This window comes from Muntiacus reevesi, chromosome X (genome assembly GCF_963930625.1).
Source record: "Muntiacus reevesi chromosome X, mMunRee1.1, whole genome shotgun sequence".
NCBI lineage: Eukaryota > Metazoa > Chordata > Mammalia > Artiodactyla > Cervidae > Muntiacus > Muntiacus reevesi.
Window position 1 is genome coordinate 90,043,947 of NC_089271.1, and position 22,680 is coordinate 90,066,626.

The window sequence follows — 22,680 nt, forward strand, 5'->3', positions numbered from 1 at the left end:
CCATCTAGACAATGTAAGAAGTAAGTCTCTAGGTTATAAGATAAATTTTTTCTTTAAAGTGTTAATAATAAATGCTGTACTGAGCATTGACTATGTACCAACCATGGTTGCTAAGCAACCAACAAGTGTTACCTCATCCTTACATCACAAAAGTCCTTATTGTGAGGTCGCGACTACCATTGCATGTTTTACAGATGAGGAGACAGGTTCAAAGAGGCTAAGTAACTTGCCTAGGACTAAACCCTGGCAACTTCCCATTTCTCTCATCAGAAACAGAGCCCACTCTGTGATGAGATATGGCTGCTATTGTACATTTAACCACAAACAAGGGCTCTTTGGAGCCCCTGAAGCACAAGAACCTCAATGGTTTCCCCAATTCTGCCTTGTACTTGTGGGTTTTGTTGAATTTTACTTTTGCCTTCACTCAATTAGCCCAACCACCTAGGAGGTAACCTTGCCCATCCCAGAGTGGTAAAGGGATTTCAATAGCTTTTTTGGTTCTATAATTTTCTCCCTCTTTTCTGATCACAAAAACACGTTTGATGTTGAACTGTAGGGGGGAAAAGGAAGATACTTTCCTTAAATATTGTTACTGCTTGCTTTACATTCAACATTTAGTATAGATTTGGTCCCTTCTCTATTAACATCCTGTAACCTTTAAGATTAAAGTGTTTTTCTTTGACATTTAAATGATGCCTCCTCCAGCACATCAGCTTATTTCCTATAGCTTTTCCAAAGTGAACTTTCTGTTCCATAATAAGCCAGTAAGATTCTCTCTCCAATAAATAAGATCTGTTCCCTACTTCCCAATCTCTAAACTCAAAATTCCTGCCCCACAATTTAAGGTTCAGCTCAAACCCAATCCAATGAGAACAACCTCCCCCAACTCTCCAGCCCGGCCAACACACATACCTCTTTCTTTAACATCAGTCCTTATACTCTGATCATTCACATTAACTCATACCCTTAGTCAATTACTACAGTACCTGCTTTCAGTATCTGCTTCTTCTCTACTTACTTGTCTTATGTCTGGTTGTCTACATGTTCAGAAACTACTTGAAGAGCCAGTTTGGCTGGGCTCCTGCACCCACTTTTATACTCTCCAGGACCCTAGGACACAATGCCCAATTGATGAGGTTATTTGGTGCTCGGCCAATCCCTGTTCAGCCCATTGGTCATAGCTGGCCTCTGAGGCTAACCACTTAGTAGTCCCTCAAGGTTTGATTAATTAAATGAAATTAAAAACTAAATGTCTAAGTCATCCCAGTATCACACTGACATAAAATGGAAAAATTAAGTTGAGCTGTTAGATAACGTCTTGGGACATTACTTCACTCAGTCGTGTCTGACTCTTTGTGACTCCATGGACTATACAGTCCATGGAATTCTCTAGGCCAGAATACTGGAGTGGGTAGCTTTTTCCTTTGCCAGGGGATCTTCCCAACCCTAAATCGAACCCAGGTCTCCTGCATTGTGGGTGGAATCTTTACCAGCTGAACCACAAGGGAAGCCTGCTGTTTGTCTTAGGGACCAAAAAAGACACCCAATATTTCTCACAGAATACATCTTACTCTTATTCACATAATTATCTTATTTTCATTTTCTAATACCTTTTCTAGATCCCTCCAATTACCTTTGGCTAAACACCTATTGTAAAATTTAAAAGCACCTTCTACTTACTAAAGTCTCATATTTTACATTATAGTCATCAGATAAACATTATTTAAACAGATAATTTAAACATCATCATTTCAACAGGTAATTCATAGGTATAGTTTTAAAAACTAGCTTCCTAAATAGTAATATCTTTTTTATTCTTCTTGTCTTTTGTGTATTCTCATTATTCCTTCTCTGAAATTGTCTTTTTCATTCACCCTTTTCCCATCTACTCCTTTCAAATTCTCTATGAATCCTTTCTTCCTTTTCCAGCACTTATCTTGCCTTTTTCAAAAAGACTCATAATATACAATTTCAGACACATGGAAATAAGAAATACTCCTAAATGGTATTAAAATTTACATTTACATGTCAATTTGTCTTAGTCCACTTTCTGCGAGAATGATTTCAAATGTAGGCTTGTTGAGCTTTGCTGAGGTTTCAACTAGTCAGTTTCCATATCTAAGATTTCTTAAAACAATATCTTTTTGACTCTGAGGTGCTTCTTATTAAAAGTTTTGATACTGAACTTTAAGAACTTTAAAAAAATTACATTTGTATGTATGAATGTTGCCAGTCTGTCTGTCTTTGTCTTGTCTTCCCAACTAAATCATAGGAAAAAGTGTTTTATTTAACTTTATATCCCCACAGTGTCTAATATAGTGTTACCCACACATAGTAGTACTGAAGAAATGTTGGTTTTTTAAATTAACACCACCTGTTTGTTGTAAGGTGTTCATATTATCCATCCCAGTGCTTCATACGAATGCTGCCCCTCTTGTCTCACTTATCCCCTTACTTTGATCTCCCTATAAATGAAGATTTCCATAATCTTCTTCTTCATTTTCTTCTTTAATCTCTTACTGCCACCCCTCTGCCCTGCTCCTTCCAGCCCTGAGTGGGACACAAGGCCTATGCAGCATCTTCATCTTAGCATGTTCTGGGCTCTGTGTTTGGTGCTGGGGGAATGAAGACTAAGCCATGGTCCCACTCACAGTCTAGTAGGGGACAGAGATGCGTCTGAGTTGAACAGACTAGTTAGAGTAGGGAACAGAGATTATCATAGATCAATAGTGGCAGTAAGTGTGATAAATCCTATAATTGAGACATGAGACATGTACAAAGTGATATGATAGAGAAGGAAGATGAAGTTAACCAGCTCTGGCTGGGATGGGCTGAGGGAAGCTTCTCAACAGTAAAGATGGATACAGTCTCAACAGGCCAGGAAAGAAGGGAAAAGGTTACAGAGTGGAGTAAACCTATCTGTCCCAAGCCACCACAGTGTGAAAGGAAGAGCAAGTTTAGTGTGTCCAGAATGAGGAGTCATGGAGTGAATGCTTAAACCATGCTGAGGACATAAGGAGATTTGCTTGTGTGGGGTACAGTGTGTCCTGCTAAGATCTGGGACTATATTCTTTGCCACAAGGGAGTCAGTGAAGGGATTTTTAGAAAGAAAACAACCCTGGTAGAATTTATTCCTCTGCTCAATCACTCACTCTCTCTCCTCTCTCTCAATCACTCTCTCTTGCTCCTTCTCTCACACTGTCTGTCACACACACATTTATTTAATAGAGTCACTATTTTCTAACACATAAGTTTAATATAAACGCCTATATGTGATTTCAAGGGCTCTACAGTATTTATTCAACTTTAATTCCTACCACTCCTCTGAACCTTCATACCAGTTAGCCCATCCCCCGCTCTGAGCTAACAATGAGCTCTTGTTTATGTCACTTCCCTTGCCTGAGAGCAGACCATGGCCCATGTCCTCCCACAGAGTCCTCACAGTGTATTCCATAGCTTTTGGAAATGTATAGGATCTTGTACAATTTTCTAATTGTGTCTCCCTTCTCTCCTCTAATAAACCCAAACCCTGTGGGAGCTGCAGAGTAAGCTTCATAAGATCAAGAATCACACAATTTTTACTCATCACTGTCCTTTGGTTCTTAGCTTACAGTGGAAGTCCAATGAAGATTGGTCAGCTCAATACACAAAATTGTAATTAACATTTTTGTTAAATGTCTGTTTCCTCCAATCCATAAGGGCAAGGGTGTCTCTCGAGCACTTTGAACAGTGTGTGGTACATAATAGATGCTCAACAAGTATTTGTTGAATTAATTATGGATTAAAATGTCAGGGATTTTGTCCTCCATCCTTAACACAGTAAATGCTTGATAAATGTATTGCATGAATGAGGCCAAGACCATGTCTTTAGCTACTTTATAGAATGATCACACTGTAAACACTCAGTACGTAGTCATGATCAGTGGATGAAAAATGAAACAGGCTTGCTGCTGAACTTTGTATTATTGTAAGTACAATTCTCCCCTTCATAACTGAGATGGAGTTACCAACTTGCTTACATACTCAAGGAATAAATTATTTCTACAGCATCTAAAACAATTTCTTCCAGGACCACTGCATTTTTGAAGTTGGAAATTCAACTCTAAGGGGAGGAAAGTGTCAGGAGCAGATACGTCCCATGGTAGAACAGTCTCATTATCAGACACTAAAATGAAAAAAGCTTACTTGGTGAGGAGAAACACAGCCCTCCATCAGAGATCTGTGAGAAACAGCTTAGCAATGCACAGAGAGATCATTTCAGTTGGCTTAAACAACCTCCCACTAAAGCATCTGTAACTATGCTTTCTCTCTGCTCTTATTACAGGAAATCAGTTTGATCCTGAAGGCTGGAAGCACATGGTATATTTTGTCAACAACATAATCTTATCAGAAACTGAAGTCCATTGGAATTAGGTCATCAGAGAGAATTTCAAAGTGGGTCTGACCCTGTGCATATGGATGGCAGGGCAACTCAGGGATGGTGAGTACTAAGGAATTACAGGGGAAATCTCCAGGGAATTTCAAAATCGGCTCCACTCCTCCCCTCTCCTAAGAGTTTGTGGAATTCCTTTTCATTCAATCCTGATGTCATTTTTTTTTTAAAAAAAAAAGTGTTCTTCACTGCGCCACATCTCTGGAGGCCCTTTAGCCAGCCTGTTAGTCATTACTATACTCATGGGCTTGAGGCCAGCGCCACTCACACTCTCCTCTGCTCAGCAGCAGACAGGCTGAGCTCCTCTTATCCTTGCATTCCTTCTCCTCCACCTCTCTCAAATCTTTTTCTGAGGGAGGAACAGCTATAGCTTTGGGGATAATATAGCTTTAAGGAAACTTTTGGCAGATGCCAATGTTCTAACATCTGGGCAGTGTTAACAGAATCCTGGAGGCCCGGACAGACCAGGAGCCACTCATTCTAGGAATGTTAAAAAGTAGTTTTTCCGACTGATGAGAGGAGCAGAGAAGAAGGAGAAAGAGAAGAAGAGAGAGTACAAAAAACCCGTACATCAGGTAAGATCTGCTGCTTCACCCCTCCACTCCATACCACACTACCCCATCTCTCAACCCGAGGAAGTAACGAGACCCAGGACTTAGGCAACATGGCTCGGGGATGGAGTGGGGGGAAAGAAGTTCTTTTATGAAATTGGACCGTATGCTGCTTTCCATTTGAGCTGTGACCTGGCTGCAGACACAGATTCTCACTGCTTTCCCTGCCCACAGCAGAGGGATGGCCGACCCCAGTGATTGAGTCAAGTTTTGGGTTTGAGATTGGCGAGAAAGGTGGGTAGGGAAGGGTTCACAGACTCAGAGCGCTGGGTCTGCAAAGGAAAGTCCCTGCCCCCAAACCAAGGAACTGGATGGAGGCTGCATGTGGGAGAGGGGGTTGATGATTAGTGCATCTCTCTTTAATCTCCTCTCTCTCGTCCTTTCATTCCCTCTTTCTGCTTTCATCTCTTGTCTTCAGCTCTGGCAGATTATCTTTTCTTGCTGAAATTCCTTCCCACATCTTTCCACTTTCCTTGCCTCCCCTGCTTGCTCTCACTTGTTCTATATTCTGCTTCCTTGCCACTCTCTAGACAGAATCTGAAGTTAGGTAGCAATGAACTGGAAAATGAATTTCTGCCATTCCTGGACTTCTCATATCCCTTAGGGATGCTGGTCAGAATCTGCCATCTTTTTGTTCCTCCATTTCTGGGACTGACCCCTCCCCTGAGCATGGCGTTTCATTGAAAGCCTGTGGGTGAATGGGTACTTGCTGAGAAGTCCAGTGGCCAGTTTACAGCAATGGGCAGCAAGTATTAATACTGTCATTTATAAAGTATTTGCCTACTGGGAACCACAAAACTCTCATCCCATTAGAGTCCCATTAGAAAGTCCCTCACTCATTAGAGTGAGGACAGGATGGGAAGTGAGAGGGCAGTGGGAGCTTGCTTACCCTCTCCTCACGTACCTCAGTATGTTCTTTCCAACCTCACTGACTTCCTGCTGGCTCAGCAGGATAAAACTAGAAGGTTAGGCTGGACTTGAAAGCCATAAGCCACTACCAAACCGCTAAGCCTCGAAATCCAAAGCTAAGAACTGAGCCAGGGTATAGTCACTGCCTGAGAGACTGGAGAAAGGAGACATCCAGTCCTGTTCAAGATGGAGTTGGTAATAATAGTATCTAATATATATGGATTGCTTCCCTATGTGTCAGGCAATAATCCATTCTATAATGTAGATTCTATTATTATGCCCATTTTATAGATAAGGAAACTGAGGCTAAGAGAAGGTGAGGAATTTGTCCAAAGCCCCACAACTAATAGGGACAGAATTGGATACATATCCAGGTCTATGTAACTCCAGAGTTCAAGTTCTTAGTCTGTATATGCTAACACTTTCTCAGATTCGTGGTTAGGAAGCACTAGTTCAGTGGATGAAACCATCACCTGGGACCTTTAGATTGCAGGTTTCTCTCTTGGTTCTATATGACTTAATGTTGGCCCTTTCCTGGTCTTGATATCTCAGTGTCCCTCTCTGTAACTTAGGCCATGGAACACTGGCATCAGATATCATCAGGATCAACTGAGAATTGGTTGTTTTCTGTCCTCTTCCTCCTAAGAGGAAAAGACCAGAATTCACAAATGGAGGCTTATTATCCTAAAAGTGGGAGATCCTTACAAAGGGGACAATATAACAGGCATTTGTTAATTTAAAAATCTCTTTTCTTCCTTGTAGATCCTGCATTTCTGCTTCCTCTCACTTTTGGAAGTTCATTGATGTCTGATTTCTGAAAGTCATCCTCCTTTGCCTTGGTGCTTCTGGCCACATACCTCTATTCTTATCTCCCTAACCCCCCTTCTCATCCCTCCCCACCCTCTTTTCAAGGATGGCCATTCAACTAACTCGAAGAGGAGCTCTCTCTCTGCTGCTCTTCCTCACTCCAACAGTGATGCCAACATGGTATGCAGGTATGTCATAAGAACTGTAGCCCATTATTTCCAGGAAGGGCAGGGCTTAGACCAAGTCTTAGAGAAGGGAAGGGTTAGACTGAAATAGGAGGCACTTAGATACAGAGAAGAACTATCCTCAATAAAAAAGATGGTTAAACATTGAGGCAGGCTACGGAGGGAGGCTTTTGAGGCAAACTAATAAGAGATTTTTGAAAACAGGCTGCACCAGCATAAAAATGAGTTTGGTCAATATATCCTTGTAGCTTATTTGCACAATGCAGGGAATATATCAAATATTTTATAATCACTAAAAATGGAGTATAATCTTTAAAAGTTGTGAACCACTATATTGTGCACTAATAATTTATGTAATATTACATACATGAACTATACTATACATGCTCTACATGGGGCCACAAAGAGTTGGACATAACTGAGTGAACAACAGCCACATACTTGAACTATACTTCATAAATATAAATAAGTATCAAAAATGTGGCTTGTTAACATGGCTTTTGAGGCCATTATCTTACCTGCTTCTCCATTTTCTCTCTCTTTCTCTCTCCCCACCCAGACATTATTTATAGGATGAGATTTTTATAGCTCCTTTCTGATAAAGATTGCTAATGACAATTCAGACTACATTCTCTTGAACAGGAATCCCTCAGTTTCTCCTGGCTTGTTTCTTACTTCAGAAAGGATGGGGATTTCTAGATCCCTGAATGTTTCATCCTTTGCCTCTGGGGAGACATAGGGAGCTCAGGAGAACTCACTCAGCGAGGAGGGAAAGGAAGGGGAGGAATGAAGGAAGGATAATGAGGTGCCAGACAGGAGTTTTTGATGAGGCCCAACTGGCATTCCAAGTGCTAATAATATTCTGTGGTCAGCACTGTCTGCCTTCATGGGGGCTGGGGGGAGCAGGGGAAGGAGACAGGCCCAACTAATGGAGTTAGAAAAACATCCAGAGATGAGTAAATAACAAACTGCTTCCATCACAGCTGCAGTCATTGTAGCTAAAATTTTCCACATGCCCTTAGCTCCTGGTGGAGGCCTCTGGCAGAAGCTCTGTTTGGAACAGCTGCATCAAGCTTTCAAACAAATATGCAAACTTCTTCCCCTGTTTGGCTTAACTTGGCTTTGTAGGGGGTGAAGCATGAGGGCTGACACTGAGACCAAGATGTTCAAATAAAGCCCTTGGCAGAGCACACACTGTTTGGGGTGAAAAGAGCCTAAGTTTCCAAAATATAATATGTGTAGATATCCTCCCCAAACTCTCCCTAGCTTCAGTTCAAGTACATGAGACCAAAATCCAGCCAAAGACCATGAGTGTAGGTTAGATGAGTGAAGCCTGATTCTGAATCACTATAAGAAATCCGAGAGCACACCCAAGAACACACAGAGGCTTCCCCAGGGTGGAAGCCTGAGCTTTTGAAGTCTTGAGGACAATGCAGTTTTTTAAGGCTTGGATTCATTTGAAAGTCTCAAAAGGTCATTTGCAAAGGTGGCCATTCCCCACTTCCTACAAGAGTCACCATGCTCATTACTCCTTCTCGGGAGCCCCGGCTAGTGAAGTCTCTGACAGTCCTGCCAACCTGTTCATTCTGTCCTGTTTTTTTCTTAGAACGCTATGTGATGAGAGATACTTGGGGATTTCCCAATAATCTTTCCCTGCATCACTAGCTCAACTGTCTGAGTTTGCTCTGTTTATGTGTTCATTTCTTCACTCAGTAGATATTTAGTGACCACTCTATGCATTCAAGACTGTTTTGTTCATGGCTATAACTTTGTCCTCCAGTGGGAGTAGTACAAGGAAAGCAGCCATGTATGGATTCTGGGCTAATCAGAAATAGGATCCAGGAACAATCAGCAGGGTATAGGAGGGTTAAAAATAAAAATCAAGCCAGCAGTGGGTTAAAAGTGTGTATTGGCATATCTGTACAGTTCAGGAAGTCAAACAGCATTTCTTTCATAATCCAAGCATTAGTGTGGATCTTAAAATAGTCATCAACTATCAGTTACATTTCCAACCACACCTTTGTAAAGTGTAGTGCTTTAGAGGGTCTGTTCTGTGGATATTGGAGGAACCCAGTAACAGACCACATGGTAACCACCAATCAGCCTAAAGGGACCAAGGAATGCTGCCAAAGCTTCTCCCCCATCAGGGCTGAAGAGGGACAGACAGAACAAGGTGGGGAGAGGGGCCCTCTAGTTTCATATATCACATCTCAGTATCTTAATATTTTCCAAAAATTATCCAAAGACAGGCAAAGATGAGAAATGGAAAGGCGTAAAGTGTTAAGGTGGCCCTAACTTATTCCTGTCACAAAGCAGACTTGGCACTGGGCCGACCAGCTTTGTACCCTGGTGAAGACTGTAATTATCTGACTGAGCCTTCACCTCAGCTTTTCCATATCCCTTGTAAGTCTGGAATGATAGAAAATGTTTGGTGGCCTTTGATCCCACACACACAGAGTTTAAAAAGCTGAATTGCAATAAAGATTTGGGATTTTTATTTCTGTTGGATGTTGTCCAAAGCTTTCCCCTACAACCATCTTTAGTGGAGTGTCTGAGTTTGGCATCAAGGGGATCAAACCACCCTGGGCTGGAATGCCCACTCTGCTCCTTACTAGCTGGGAAACCTCGAGCTAGTTCCTGAACTCTTCTGAGCCTGTTACCTCATCTGTATTTGAAAACAATAAAGGTGTCTACCTCACTGAGATGTCAGGGTGATCTAATGAGATGACAAATGTAATGGGCTAAACGCAGAGTAGGTGCTGAGTGATGTTAAGAATCATTGTTGTTATTGTGGTGGTCGTTATCCAGCCATAGGCCTTGGACACTCCTGTCTGCTCTTTTGGTAAACAGAGGCTTGCTCCCATGCTGGGAATTTGTTCACAAACAAGCTCTGGAACAACAGTATGGGGACCAAATCCTTTAGAAAATCACACACATCTGGCCTCCTGTTTATAGGCATTGTAACGCTTTGATGCTAAACTGAAACAGCTGACAAGAATTCTGTCCACCCCCGCCCCCACCTCCCTCCACCACAAAGAAACCACCCACCAAGGTGGGAAAAGAGGGAGCAAGGGAGGGGAGGCCTAAGGAGAAATAAAGGAAAGCCAGGAGAGACTGAAAAGGGAAACCAGAAAAAAATAAAGGGAAGGAGAAAATATGAACTCTTTCCTCTGGAATGAGGGCAAACCAACGAGGACATGATTTCATAAGACAAACTTTCAATTTGATTCATTCCCTTGTTCATCAAGTTGGACTGGTTTCCCAGCACCCACCCCTTACCCCCAGTCTGGGCCCGTGGGGAATGGAGGAGCCTCATCATCTACCCTCTGCTCCACCCATTAGTGCAGGGGGCCCCGTGTCTCTGCCCAGAGAGGAGACAGGGTGAGCTTGTGGTCAGAGTGTTTACACAGGCCAAAGGGCTCTGACGCTAAAAGCCAGCCTTGTCCCAGAAGCACACCCTCTCCTGGAAATGAAGAATTGTCTCTGACTCCAGCACGGCTGGCTGCTCTATTAATGTGTGTGCTTTAGGCACACAGTGAAGCTGGAAGGAGAGCTTCCGGAAACTTCCCTCCAGAAAGGACCAAGTTGTATTCCAATTAGTTCATAGGTATGACCCATTTCCTGCCGTCTGGTGGAACACACTGTTTAGTCTCCCAGACAGCCGCAGACTGGCCTCCACAGGGACTGGACCACTTAACAGGACGGGGGTGGACTCAGAATGTTCTCTAGTTTAGCACCTCCCTACTAAGGCTCCTGCTGATTAGAGTGACTGAATATTTCTGCAAACCAGGGCAAACTGCTCAGGCAGTGAAACTCCTACCCCCTTGCCTCTTGAGCCCTCCCTCTTTGCCCTGGCATGCCACCCCTAGCCCTGGCAACCAATTTAAACTGAAATTGTAAGATTTCCTATCACCATAAGGCTCTATGTGTTTTTTTTTAAAAAGCTTCCTGCGTAGGATTATCCTTAATACACAGTTGATTAAAAAAAAAAAGAAGTGAAAGTCGCTCAGTCGTGTCCAACCCTTTGCAACCCCATGGACTGTATAGCAAAAGGCTGGTGCCCTGTGGGCTGGTGGGAGCTTGAAGAATTGTTTCCCTCTGATGACTGTAAGAAGGACCATCATTAGTGGAAAGACCCTTGCTCAGGTTCTATTTTTTTTCCTCCTATCTGGGACAACAGTCCATCCTCAGAACTCAGTCATTAGTGTCTCACCAAGACTCCTGTGTTGCATCAGGGAAATGGGTCATTTCTAGTCCAAATGGGCAGGATGGGTGGATGGTCAAGAAGTTTGATTTTCTTTAATGGAGCTTTCTAGTGCTACCAGAGCCACCTGACCCCCTGGACTATAGCCCACCAGGCTCCTACATAAATGGGGTTCTCCAGACAAGAACACTGGAGTGGGTTGTCATTCCCTTCTCCAGTGGATCTTCCCAATTCAGGGATCAAAGCTGGGTGTTCTGCACTGCAAGCAGATTCTTTACCACTTGAGCCACCAGGGAAGCCCAGTAAACTGCCCACCCCTCCCCCATCATGAGCTCACCCTCTGTGTACCTGAGGTGTGGAGTTTGCCCACAGTAGTTGTGCTGCTTCACAGCGTAGGATTTTTCCCACTAAATGGCCACCTCATTCTCCACCCATGGAGTGCCATGTCCTCAGAAAGGGACCAAGCTGGAAAGGGGGAAAGGTTGGAAAGGACTTGCATCAGAGACCAATATGTCATCTTGATATTTTCTTCATTCTAGGCTCAGGCTACTACCCAGATGAAAGCTACAATGAAGTCTATGCTGAAGAGGTCCCACAGACTCCCATCCTGGACTACCAAGGTAATCCTCACTGCTTCTCAGGCTTAGGAAGGCCTTTTCTGTCCTAATGCCTAGGCCCTGTCTGATGCATCCTCACCCAGCTTGGCCCATTTGTATCAAAGCTGCAGTTCAGGGAATCAAGGGCTGTGGTTTCCAGCCATGAATCTTGTTACTGACTTGCTGTGTGATCCAACCTCTCTAGCATTACATTTGCCCATCTATCACTAAGTATGGACTGAGTACCTACTGTATGCCTAATTCTGTGTAAGGAAAACCTTGGGTGCTGCAAAGGTAAAGTTTTGTCCCCCTCAAGAAGCTTACATTCTTGTAGGGGATATGAGTGAGGGGGCAATAAAATTATCAGGTGTAGGGCAAGGAAGCATGAAACTCTGTGCTATCAGTAAACACAATAGGAGTTAAGAAAAAAAAGTCAGGGGAGGAGTCATGAAAGATGATGTTTAGACTAGGCTTTGAATGATGGGTAGATTTTGAGAAGTAGAACAGGGGCAGGAGGGCATTCAGCAAAGCAAATGGCCACAGGTAGAGAGAGAAGAACAAACGTGTAGGGGGAAGACACTGGGAAGAATCCAGCCTGACTGGAGGAGATGGGATATGGAGGGAGTTGTAGGAAGTAAAGTTGAATATGAACAGTGAGACCAAATTAGGAAAGGCTCCATGATCTAGTTGGTGGTAGTTTAGTCACTAAGTCATGTCAGACTCTTTTGTGACCCCCATGGACTGTAGCCCTCCAGGTTCCTCTTTCCACATAATTCTTCAGGCAAGAATACTGAAGTGTGTTGCCATTTCCTTCTCCAGGGGATCTTCCTGACCCAGGGATTGAACCCATGTCTCCTGCATTGGCAGGCAGATTTTCTTTACCACTGAGCCACCTGGGAAACCCGCCATGATCTAGGGACCCTTCTAAAGAGAGGCTGAATAGCAATTCCTGCTTTAGAAGGAAAGTTAGACCACATGATTTCTACTATCCTTTCCATTTCTAAGATTCTTAGTTTCTGTGCTTTGCAAGCCATGTTGAAGAGTTTGGCTGTTGTGGTAGGAGTTATAGAGAATCATCATATGTTTTTGCATAGGGGAGTGGCACGGTAAATAGTAATGTCAGAATATCAACCTCATTATTGTGGGTGGAAAGTAGGAGTCCAGGAGGGGTAGAGCCTGGGTCAGGGATATTCTCTAGGAATCAGTAGCAGTGATGTTGGTTAGAGATGATTGATGCTAGTGGAAAAGAAATGAAGAGCAGGGATGAACCCCAGAGATGTTTTAAAGAAAGAGATGACAAGACCTAGTACAGATTTGATGTACCAAGAGGTTAAGAAACAAAGGACTCTCTGAAAGCATCCAGTCTGGCGCCTGGGAGAACTGTAAGACCCCTCTCAGAGAGACAAGGTTAGAAAAGAAAAGTGGTTTGTACCCTCTAGGCAGTGGGGAGAAGAAAGACGGAGCTTCATGGGTCAGAGTCATTAACTTAGATGGTTGAGCTATCTGAGGGAGCAGGGGGGCCAATGACAGAGCCTTAGAGGTCATCTGCAGATGCGAGCAGGAGAAGAGGAACCAACAAGGGAAAAAGAGATCATTAGTAGTCATCCATGTAGGAGGAGATTGGGGTAGCATCTAATATATTACCAAAGCCACAGGAGAAGAGAATTTTAAGGGAGGGGAAGGAATAAGAGATCTGTGTCAAATATTGGAAAGAAACAAATTGAGGGTATTACAAACAATGTATTTGGCAAGAAGAAGGTAAATGGTAACGTTTGAGAAAACAATTTCAGTAGAGAAATGATGAGAGGTTGGAGTTCCTCTCTGCCCATTTCTAGCTACCTTCTTTCTACCTATCTTCTCACTTTGCCAAATGGTCTAGACCCACTGCCTCTCTGTCTCAGCACCTGCCAACCCCCAAACTCCCTACAGTCTCTTGCCTTCTCACTCACAGATCTCCATGCTGAGACAACAGCCCTTAAAGGTCAACCACAATCCTCTCCCAAAGCCCAAATCATATGGCCCCTTCTTGAGCTCAGCCTCCCCATCTCTCAGCAACAGTGAACTCATCTATCTCTTCTCACCCCACCTCCATCCTTGGACTCCATGACGTTTCACTATTATGAACATGGATGAGGCCAAGAAAGGAGATGGGCTCTCTAAGTGGTGACAGGAGGGAGAGTGAGGCATTGATCTGAATTTCAAGTGATCATGATCTGTCTCCTGAGCTCCCAGACTACACCTCTAATTGATGCTAGACACTTCCATTTGGAGATCTCTAAAACTAAATTCTTTCATCTTCCCTGAAAAAGGGACATCTGGCCTTCACACTTTTGATAATGGCACCATCATTCTGTTCAAAATACCTTAATGTGACCTTTAACAGCCCCCATCACCTTTAATAGCTCCGCTTTCTTCATCACCTCTCATCAATCATTCACCAAGAATTGTCATTTCTTTATTAATCCAAGTGATTAAAACTTTTATTACTTTACACATGGATAATGACAACTGCCTCCTAATTGGATTCTCTGACTCATGTTTCTCCCTTCCCCAAACCTACTGACCCACTGTGATCATTTCTAATAGAATTTGGTCTCAATCTAGATAGTCTGACAACACATTGTCCCTTCTCCACACATGAAATCTATAAATAGCCAGATTAATAGAGCTCTACTCTGTTTCCTGACAGTTTTGGTCCACACTGAGCTTTCCCACATTTATTCATTCTTTCATTCATTAATTCAGTGACTATTTATTGAGTACCTACCATATACATCTTCTGATATAAATTTTTATTATCTGGATCACTCATTTGGCATTCATTATATACTGCCTCTTTGGTTTAATTTTTATTACCCTCAACCAAATAGTTCTCTATTTAACAGAAGGTGCCATGTATGACACTCCCATAGAGCTAACGCAAAAGTAGATGCTCAAGAAATGTGTACTGGCTGGTTGGAATTCTAGGAGCAAAAGCCAGATTGTAGTAGACCATAAATGGGAGACATAGATAGGAAAAAAGCAACAGATGCAGAAGGTACTTTCAAGGGGTCCAACAGCCTTGTGATTAATATTAATCTGCTTCATTGGTTATTTTTAAATGTGTATAAAGCCATTTAGAAAAATATAAGCCACATGGTGGCCTTTGGTCTTGGGGGTCAAGTGTCTCATGACTATCTTTAGGACTTAGTCTCAGGACATAAAACTAATTTGGTAAGGTTATCTATGTTGAGGGGGGAGGGGCTGCCAGGAAGGTACAACTTGAAGTCCCAGCATTCCTTGTAAGGTCTTGTGATCTCATAATCAACAGCTCTGCCACTGTGGTGCTTAAAAGACTTTCTGTAACTTGTGGCAGGCACCTCCACATGGCAGCCCTGTGTTATTCCTTGAAATGAGATGAACCAGTGGTTCAAACCCAGACACCGACACAGAGAATATCATTCTCATTCCTAGGGCTAGATATGTTTTACACATGCATCTTCATTTGATTCTCAAAACAGTACTATGAAACTAGTTTCTTAGTCCCACTTTACAGATCAGGAAACAGCTCAGGGAAGTTCAATTTAGAGCATTCACAGAGCTCAGGAGTGGCAGGGCAGGAATTCAAGTGGAGGAATGTCTGACTTCAAAGCCATGCTCATTCTTTCTCTTTCATTGGAAATGTAGCCCATTGTGGGTTTTTTGTTTTGTTTTTAAAAGGATGTTTAAAAAAAAAAGTTAACCAATAAAAAGCACATCATTATTTTAGAGCAAACTGCCCACAAACTTTGGTACCATTTTCACTAATCTTGAACTTGAAAATTCTCTTAAACTGACTCCTAGCTTGAAGTCAGAAACACTTCTCTGAGGTATGTCCCAATCCTCCAATCCTCTGGGCTACCACTTGCTCCCAGATTGCTACATCACTGGGCAAGCTGGTAACTGCCTGTGTTATCTGACGATAATCACAAAGAAGGTACTTTCAATCGTGTTGTCAGCACACTGTTTTCCTTATAATCTCTAGAAAGAGATAAGTGAATTGCAGAGGCCACAGGCCTGAATTCAGATCCCAGCTCCTCTACCTTCCAGCAATTTTGACCCTGGACAGACACATATTATGTGCCAGTCACTGTCTGTGCTATGTATTTTATAAATATTATTTAAATACTTTTCATGCTTGCTCTCCAGTTGTTGACAAGACCTCTGAAACACATTATTAATTTATTTTAAAAAGCGCTGGTGGAAACAGTGGACGTACTCTATGTGATAAAGAGGAAGAGAAAATAAGACTCACTTTATATGTGTAAAGAAACTATTAACAGTAGTTCCCGATGGGGGGACAAAGTAGGGATAGGTTGGGGAGCAGGGGTGGAAGGGAGAAGTTAACTGTATAACTTTTTATACTTTGGGGATTTTGAACCATGTGGTTATATTACCTATTCAAAAATCTAAGTGTATACTTCAAAAGAGCAGAACTTCACATGCTGCAATGACAGATACTGTGGTTAGAAAAAAATGGGTTTTCGAGTCAGACAAATCTTGGGTTCATATCCCAGCTCTGCCCCTTACTTGCTTCAGGTTTTGGGCAAGTTACTTCCTCATCTGTAAAATAGTGATAAACACCCATGCACCTTTTCAGGGCTGTTGGGAGAACTATGTGAGATGATGGATGGGAAAATGAAAATATAAACCATCATGCCTAGCATACTGTAGCTACTCCATAATGACTAACACTTTTCCTACCACATTCTTAGTTTCAGTTTCCCATCAGCATTCTTTGGGTACATTTGTTCAGTCAATTTGAATCTCCATGACTGTATTGTCACCTCTCCTGTGTTCATCTCATCCACATTAATGGCATGAAGGGCATTGTCACATGCCTCACTTACTTCCACATAATGTACCCACCCACCATTTCCCCTGTTCTACTAGTCTGGTGACCACACCCAAAAAGGAAATTAGGTTAGCCTTGAATTACTTGTTCTCGAGGTCACTTGGAGATCACATTTGTCTTCCTAACTGCTCATAAGCCTGTGTTTAATTCTAAAGCATTTTGCTGTCAGTGCTATCAGTCTCACCAAGCAGCATCCTCGAAATTTACTAACAGAGTACATCTTAAGTGTTCTCACTACAAAAAAAAAAAAGAAAAGGTAACTATGTGAGGTGATGGATGTGTTTATGAACTTGATTGAAGTAATCATTTAACAATGTATACATATATTAAAACATCACATTCTTCACCTTGGTGCATACATGCTCAGTTGTGTCCAGCTATCTGCAACTCCATGGACTGCAACCCGCCAGGCCCCTCTGTTCATGGGTTTCTGCAGGCAAGAATACTGGAGTGGGTTGCCATTTCCTACTCCAGGGGATCTTCCTGACCCAGGGATCAAACCTGAGTCTCCTGTATTTGCAGGCAGATTCTTTACCACTGAGCCACCTGAGAAGTCCATTGTTCACCTTAACTATTTACAATTTATGTGTCAATTATACCTCAGTAACTCTGGGGAAAAATGAAAATTAGGATAGTGAATTTGCTCTTTCCAGTCTTCCAACGTGTCCATTTTTTTCTTTTGGTAAACTGTCATGCTTTATGGTTTTTTATTTTTGTCTTCCAGTCTTATTAAAATATAATTGACATACAACACTGTATAAGTTTAAGGCATACAGCACAAGTTTAGTGAGCATCCATCATCTCATATAAATATATCATTAAAGAAATAGGAAAAAATGTTTTCCTTGTAATGAAAAGTCTTAGGATTTACTCTCAACAACTTTCATATATGACACACAGCAGTGTCGATTATATTCATCATGTTGTACATTACATCCCTAGTACTTATTTATCTTATAACTAAGAATTTGTACTTTTGACCACCTTCATACAACCCTCTTCCCCCCTTCCCCTGCCTCTGGTAAACCATAAATCTAACATGTTCTCTTTATGCCAGTATTCCTTCAGGCCAGCAAATCTGAGCCTATTTATAAAAGCTAGACCCTCTATTACTGTCTCAGCATTTACCCTGAGGTTTATATTTCCTTTTACTATGCTTGCTTATCCTACCCATTCCAATTTTATGTGTACTTTTCTTGACTGAATATGGGTGAAAAATAGAACAGGAGTGATTGTTGAGGTCCCAGCCTCGAATGTAAAGTCTTAATCACATGTGTAGTGACCATATGATCAACAGCCCTGCAACTGTAGTGCTTAAGAGACTTTCTGTCATTTGGAGATGGTTTCTCCAGATGGCAGCTGTGTGTCACAGCCACAGGCTCAAAAATACCACTAGAAGCTACAAGCCTGTTGAGGCTTAAAGGCTAGTTTTCTCACTGTCATCTGTTTTCATTCTCCAGCTGCCCTCAAACAGAGACTCTAACTTTCTTTGTTCCTTTGGCTCCTCGTGACCTTTTTTCAAAGCCTCCTTTTTTTGTCTCTTAGGATTTCGGGCCAAATGAGCTCATATGGGGCTTTAGCTTTCCCAACCTCAGCCTAAGAAAGCTCTGTCATCCCATGTACCCATCCTTGGGCAGGTGGCTCTCTGCTTATTTATATGTTCCCCTTTCAAATCTGAACCCATTGAAGAGTCATTATTTGTGTAGCCAATGAGGCGTTTTATGATGCTTTTATGATCTAATGACCCTTATTACCTTTTGTGCTCAGTATTGCACTGGGATTAGACTTTTCTTCCTAAACAGCCTACTTTGATATGCAGTCCCTCCCTCTCTCTAGCTGACATCTTCGTGTTATTTTTAAACAATTATTATAAGTGTACATCCTATAAAATTCACTTTTTGGTGTACAGTTCTATGAATTTTGACAAATGCATAGAGTCAGATCACCAATGCCACAGTACTAAAAATTTGCCAAGGGCTGCCCCCTTGAGGATATCCCCACCTCTATCCCTGATCTCTGGCAACCTCTGATCTTTCCCAATATTTCTGCCTTATCCAGAATGTCACATGCATGGAATCATAGTCTGCAGTTTTTGATTCTGGCTTCTTTCATTTCACAAACTGCACTGGAGATTTGTCCAACTTGTTGGATGTATCAGCATTGCCTTCTTATGTATGGATAAACCACACCTAGTTTAAACATTCACCTTTGGAAGGATATTTTAGCCATTTCCAAGATTTGACCATTATGAATAAGTTATTTTAAACATTTGTGTACACGATTCTGTATGAACATGGATTTTTATTTCACTTCCGTTTAGTCAGTTCAGTCACTCAGTTGTGTCTGACTCTTTGTGACCCCATGGAGGGCAGCACGCCAGGCCTCCCTGTCCATCACAAACTCCTGAAGTTTACCCAAACTCAAGTCCATTGAGTCGGTGATGCCATCCAACCATTTCATCCTCTGTCATCCCCTTCTCCTCCCGCCTTCAATCTTTCCCAGCATCAGTTCAGTTCAGTCACTCGGTTGTGTTCGACTCTTTGAGACCCCATGAACCACAGCATGCCAGGCCTCCCTGTCCATCACCAACTCCCAGAGTCCACCCAAACCCATGTCCATAGAGTCGGTGATGCCATCCAACCATCTCATCCTCTGTCGTACCCTTCTCCTCCCACCTCCAATCTTTCCCAGCATCAGGGTCTTTTCAGATGAGTCATTTCTTCACATCAGTTGGCCAAAGTATTGGAGTTTCAACTTCAACATCAGTCCTTCCAATGAATATTCATGACTGATTTCCTTGAGGATGGACTGGTTCGATCTCCATGCAGTCCAAGGGACTCTCAAGAGTCTTCAACGCCACAGTTCAAAAGCATCAACTCTTCGGCACTAAACTTTCTTTATAGTCCAACTCTCACATCCATACAGGACTACTGGGAAAATTCATAGCTTTGACTAGACAGACCTTTGTTGGCAGAGTAATGTTCTCTGCTTTTTAATATGCTCTCTAGGTTGGTCATAACTTTCCTTCCAAGGAGTAAGCATCTTTTAATTTCATGGCTGCAGTTACCATCTGCAGTGGTTTTGGAGCCCCCCAAAATAAATTCTGTCACTGTTTCCACTGTTTCCCCATCTATTTGCCCTGAGGTAATGGGATCAGATGCCATGTTCTTAGTTTTCTGAATGTTGAGCTTTAAGCCAGCGTTTTCACTCTCCTCTTTCAGTTTCATCAAGAGGCCCTTTAGTTCTTCTTCACTTTCTGCCATAAGGGTGGTGTCATCTGCATGTCTGAGGTTATTGATATTTCTCCCCGCAATCTTGATTCCAGTTTGTGCTTCCTCCAGCCCAGCATTTCTCATGATGTACTCTGCATGAAACTTAAATAAGCAGGGTGACAATATACAGCCTTGATGTAATCCTTTCCTTATTTGGAACCAGTCTGTTGTTCCATGTCCAGTTCTAACTGTTGCTTCATGGCCTGCATACAGATTTCTCAAGAGGCAGGTCAGGTGGTCTGGTATTCCCATCTCTTGAAGAATTTTCCACAGTTTATTGTGATCCACACAGTCGCAGGCTTTGGCATAGTCAATAAAGCAGAAACCGATGTTTTTCTGGAACTCTCTTGCTTTTTCACTTAGGTATATACTAAAGTGGGGTTGTGGAGTCACCTGGCAACTGTATATTTAATCTTTTAAGAAACTACCAAATAATCTCCTGAAGTTGCTTCATCTCAGCAATGTATGAAAGTTCTAGTTTTCCCCCATCTTCATCAACACTTAGTATTACCAGAGATTTTTTAGGTTTAGTCATCCTAATGGGTATATAATGATATCTTTTTGTAGTCTTAATTTGCATTTCTCTAATGGCAACCCACTCCAGTATTCTTGCCTGGAGAATCCCATGAATGGAGGAGCCTGGTAGGCTACAGTCCATGGGATCGCAAAGAGTCAGACACGACTGAGTGACTTCACTTTTACTTTCACTTTCAATGACTAGTGATGCTAAACTTATTTGCCATCACTATATCCTCTTCACTGACATGTCCTTTCATATCTTTTGCTCATGCTCTGACTGGATTGTTTATTTTTATTGTTGAGTTTTCCAAGTTCTTTAAATATCCTAGATACTAGTCTTTTGTCTGATATATGGTTTGCAAATTTTTAGCCCCAGTTTGTGGTTTGTCTTTCGTTTATCACCAGTGCTGCACACAGAACAAAAGGTTTAATGTTGACAAGGTTCAATTTCTTGATTTTTTTTTATTTTATGAACCGTGCTTTTGATATCATGTCTAAGACCCCTTTGTGTGTACATGCTAAGTCACTTCAATCATGTCTGACTCTTTGTGGCCCTATGGATTGTAGCCCGCCAGGCTCCTCTGTGGGATTCTCCAGGCAAGAATATTGCAATGGATTGCTATGCCCTTCTCCAGGGGATCTTCTTGACCCAGTGATCAAACCTGTGTCTCTTATGTCTCCTGCATTGTGAAAGGCTGTTGCTGAGCTGTGAAAGATGCCAGGATTCTTGGCCTCTGGAGAAGAGGAATTCAATCTGGGACCAGTGATGAAGCTTGATTGCTCAGAGCTTTTGTGTGACAAAGTTTTATTAAAGTATAAAAGAGATAGACAAAGCTTCTGACATAGACATCAGAAGGGGGCAGAAAGAGTGCCCTCTTGCTAGTCTTTAGCTGGATGTTTTGTATCTGTTAGAAACCTATTAATCAGATAAGAGAGACACCTCAAGGCTGAGGGAGTTTCACCAGGCCCCTCTCCCACAATATGCATTTTTCAGATAGGATGGCACAAGGTTTATCATCCCGCAGCCATAAAACAATTGATATGAACACTGGTTTGTTGAGCTATTATCAGCCCAAGGTTTGAGAAAAGAAAAAAGTCTTCAGTGGAACCATTTTGAAGAAAGGCAAATTCCAATGCAAATACATAGTTTTGTTAACATAGCTTAAGAAAAACATCTCCATAAGAAAAATGCATTGGTTAGCTCAAGGTTTGAGAAAAGTTAAGTTCAGGTGGAACCAGGTGTCGTCATGGCAATGCAGAATTTTAAGAGAAACCTCATTTTAAACTTGCAGCCTATTTCCTCTGTTTGGAGACCCCTGGCCTTCCTGCCTGTTACCCTCTCAATTGGCAGGTGGGTTCTTTGCTGGTAGTGTCTAGTACTAAATCCTAAAGACTTTTCTACTTTTTTTCTAAAAGTTCTATAATTTTACTTTTTTCATTAAAGTTCATGATCCATTTTGAGTTAACTTTTGTTTAAGGTATGAGATACAGGCTTCCCAGGTGGCTCAGTGGTAAAGAATCCACCTGCCAATGCAGGAGACACAGAAGGTGCAGGTTCAATCCCTGGGTTGGGAAGATTCCCCTGCAGGAGGAAATGGCAAACCACTCCAGTATTCTTGCCTGGAAAATCCCATGGACAGAGGAGCCTGGTGGGCTACAGTCCATGGAGTCACACAGAGTAGGACACGACTTAGAGATTGAGCATCCATACACACACATCAGACATTTAAGTCGAGGTTCTTTGCTTTGCTTTTCCTCTCTCTCTCTCTCTTTTTTTTTTTTTTTTTTTTTTTTTTTGCCTATGGAGGTTCAGTTGCTCCAGCATCATTTGTTCAAAAGACTATTTTTCCTCCATTAAATTGTTTTTGTACCTTTGTCAAAAATAATTTTGCCATATTTGTGTGAATGTGTTTCTGGGCTCTCTGTTCTGTTCCATCAATATATGTGTCTATCCTTTCACCAATACAACACTGTCTTGATTACTGTACTTTTAGCTTACTGTACTTATAGCTTACTTTTCTTCTATTGCTATAGTCCCCCGATGGTGTTATACATTAAATATCCAGGATGGTGAAGCCACATGCTACTCACCAAGAGGAGGAAATTATCACAGCAGCCTGGGCACTCGTTGTGAGCTTTCTTGTGACCGGGGCTTTCGACTGATTGGACGGAGATCAGTGCAATGCCTGCCAAGCCGCCGTTGGTCTGGAACTGCCTACTGCAGGCGTAAGTGGTGTGCATGTATAGGCTGACATCTGCATGTGAGAGAGGC

At 42.2% G+C, this 22,680-nt stretch overlaps 1 protein-coding gene across 3 annotated transcripts in view; it reads left to right on the plus strand.

Moving 5' to 3' along the window:
- The first annotated feature begins 4,666 nt into the window (after window positions 1-4,666).
- The window catches only part of SRPX2 (sushi repeat containing protein X-linked 2), a 33,568-nt gene continuing 15,554 nt past the window's right edge, over window positions 4,667-22,680 (plus strand). Inside the window, exons 1-4 of one of the 3 annotated variants that reach the window (XM_065915548.1) lie at window positions 4,667-5,007; window positions 6,715-6,947; window positions 11,688-11,768; window positions 22,443-22,634. In XM_065915548.1, coding sequence (XP_065771620.1) covers window positions 6,866-6,947; window positions 11,688-11,768; window positions 22,443-22,634 — 355 coding nt within the window. In that variant the 5' untranslated portion in view covers window positions 4,667-5,007; window positions 6,715-6,865. The remainder of the gene's footprint in view (window positions 5,008-6,714; window positions 6,948-11,687; window positions 11,769-22,442; window positions 22,635-22,680) is intronic. The other 2 variants (XM_065915549.1, XM_065915551.1) reach the window with 2 other exon arrangements.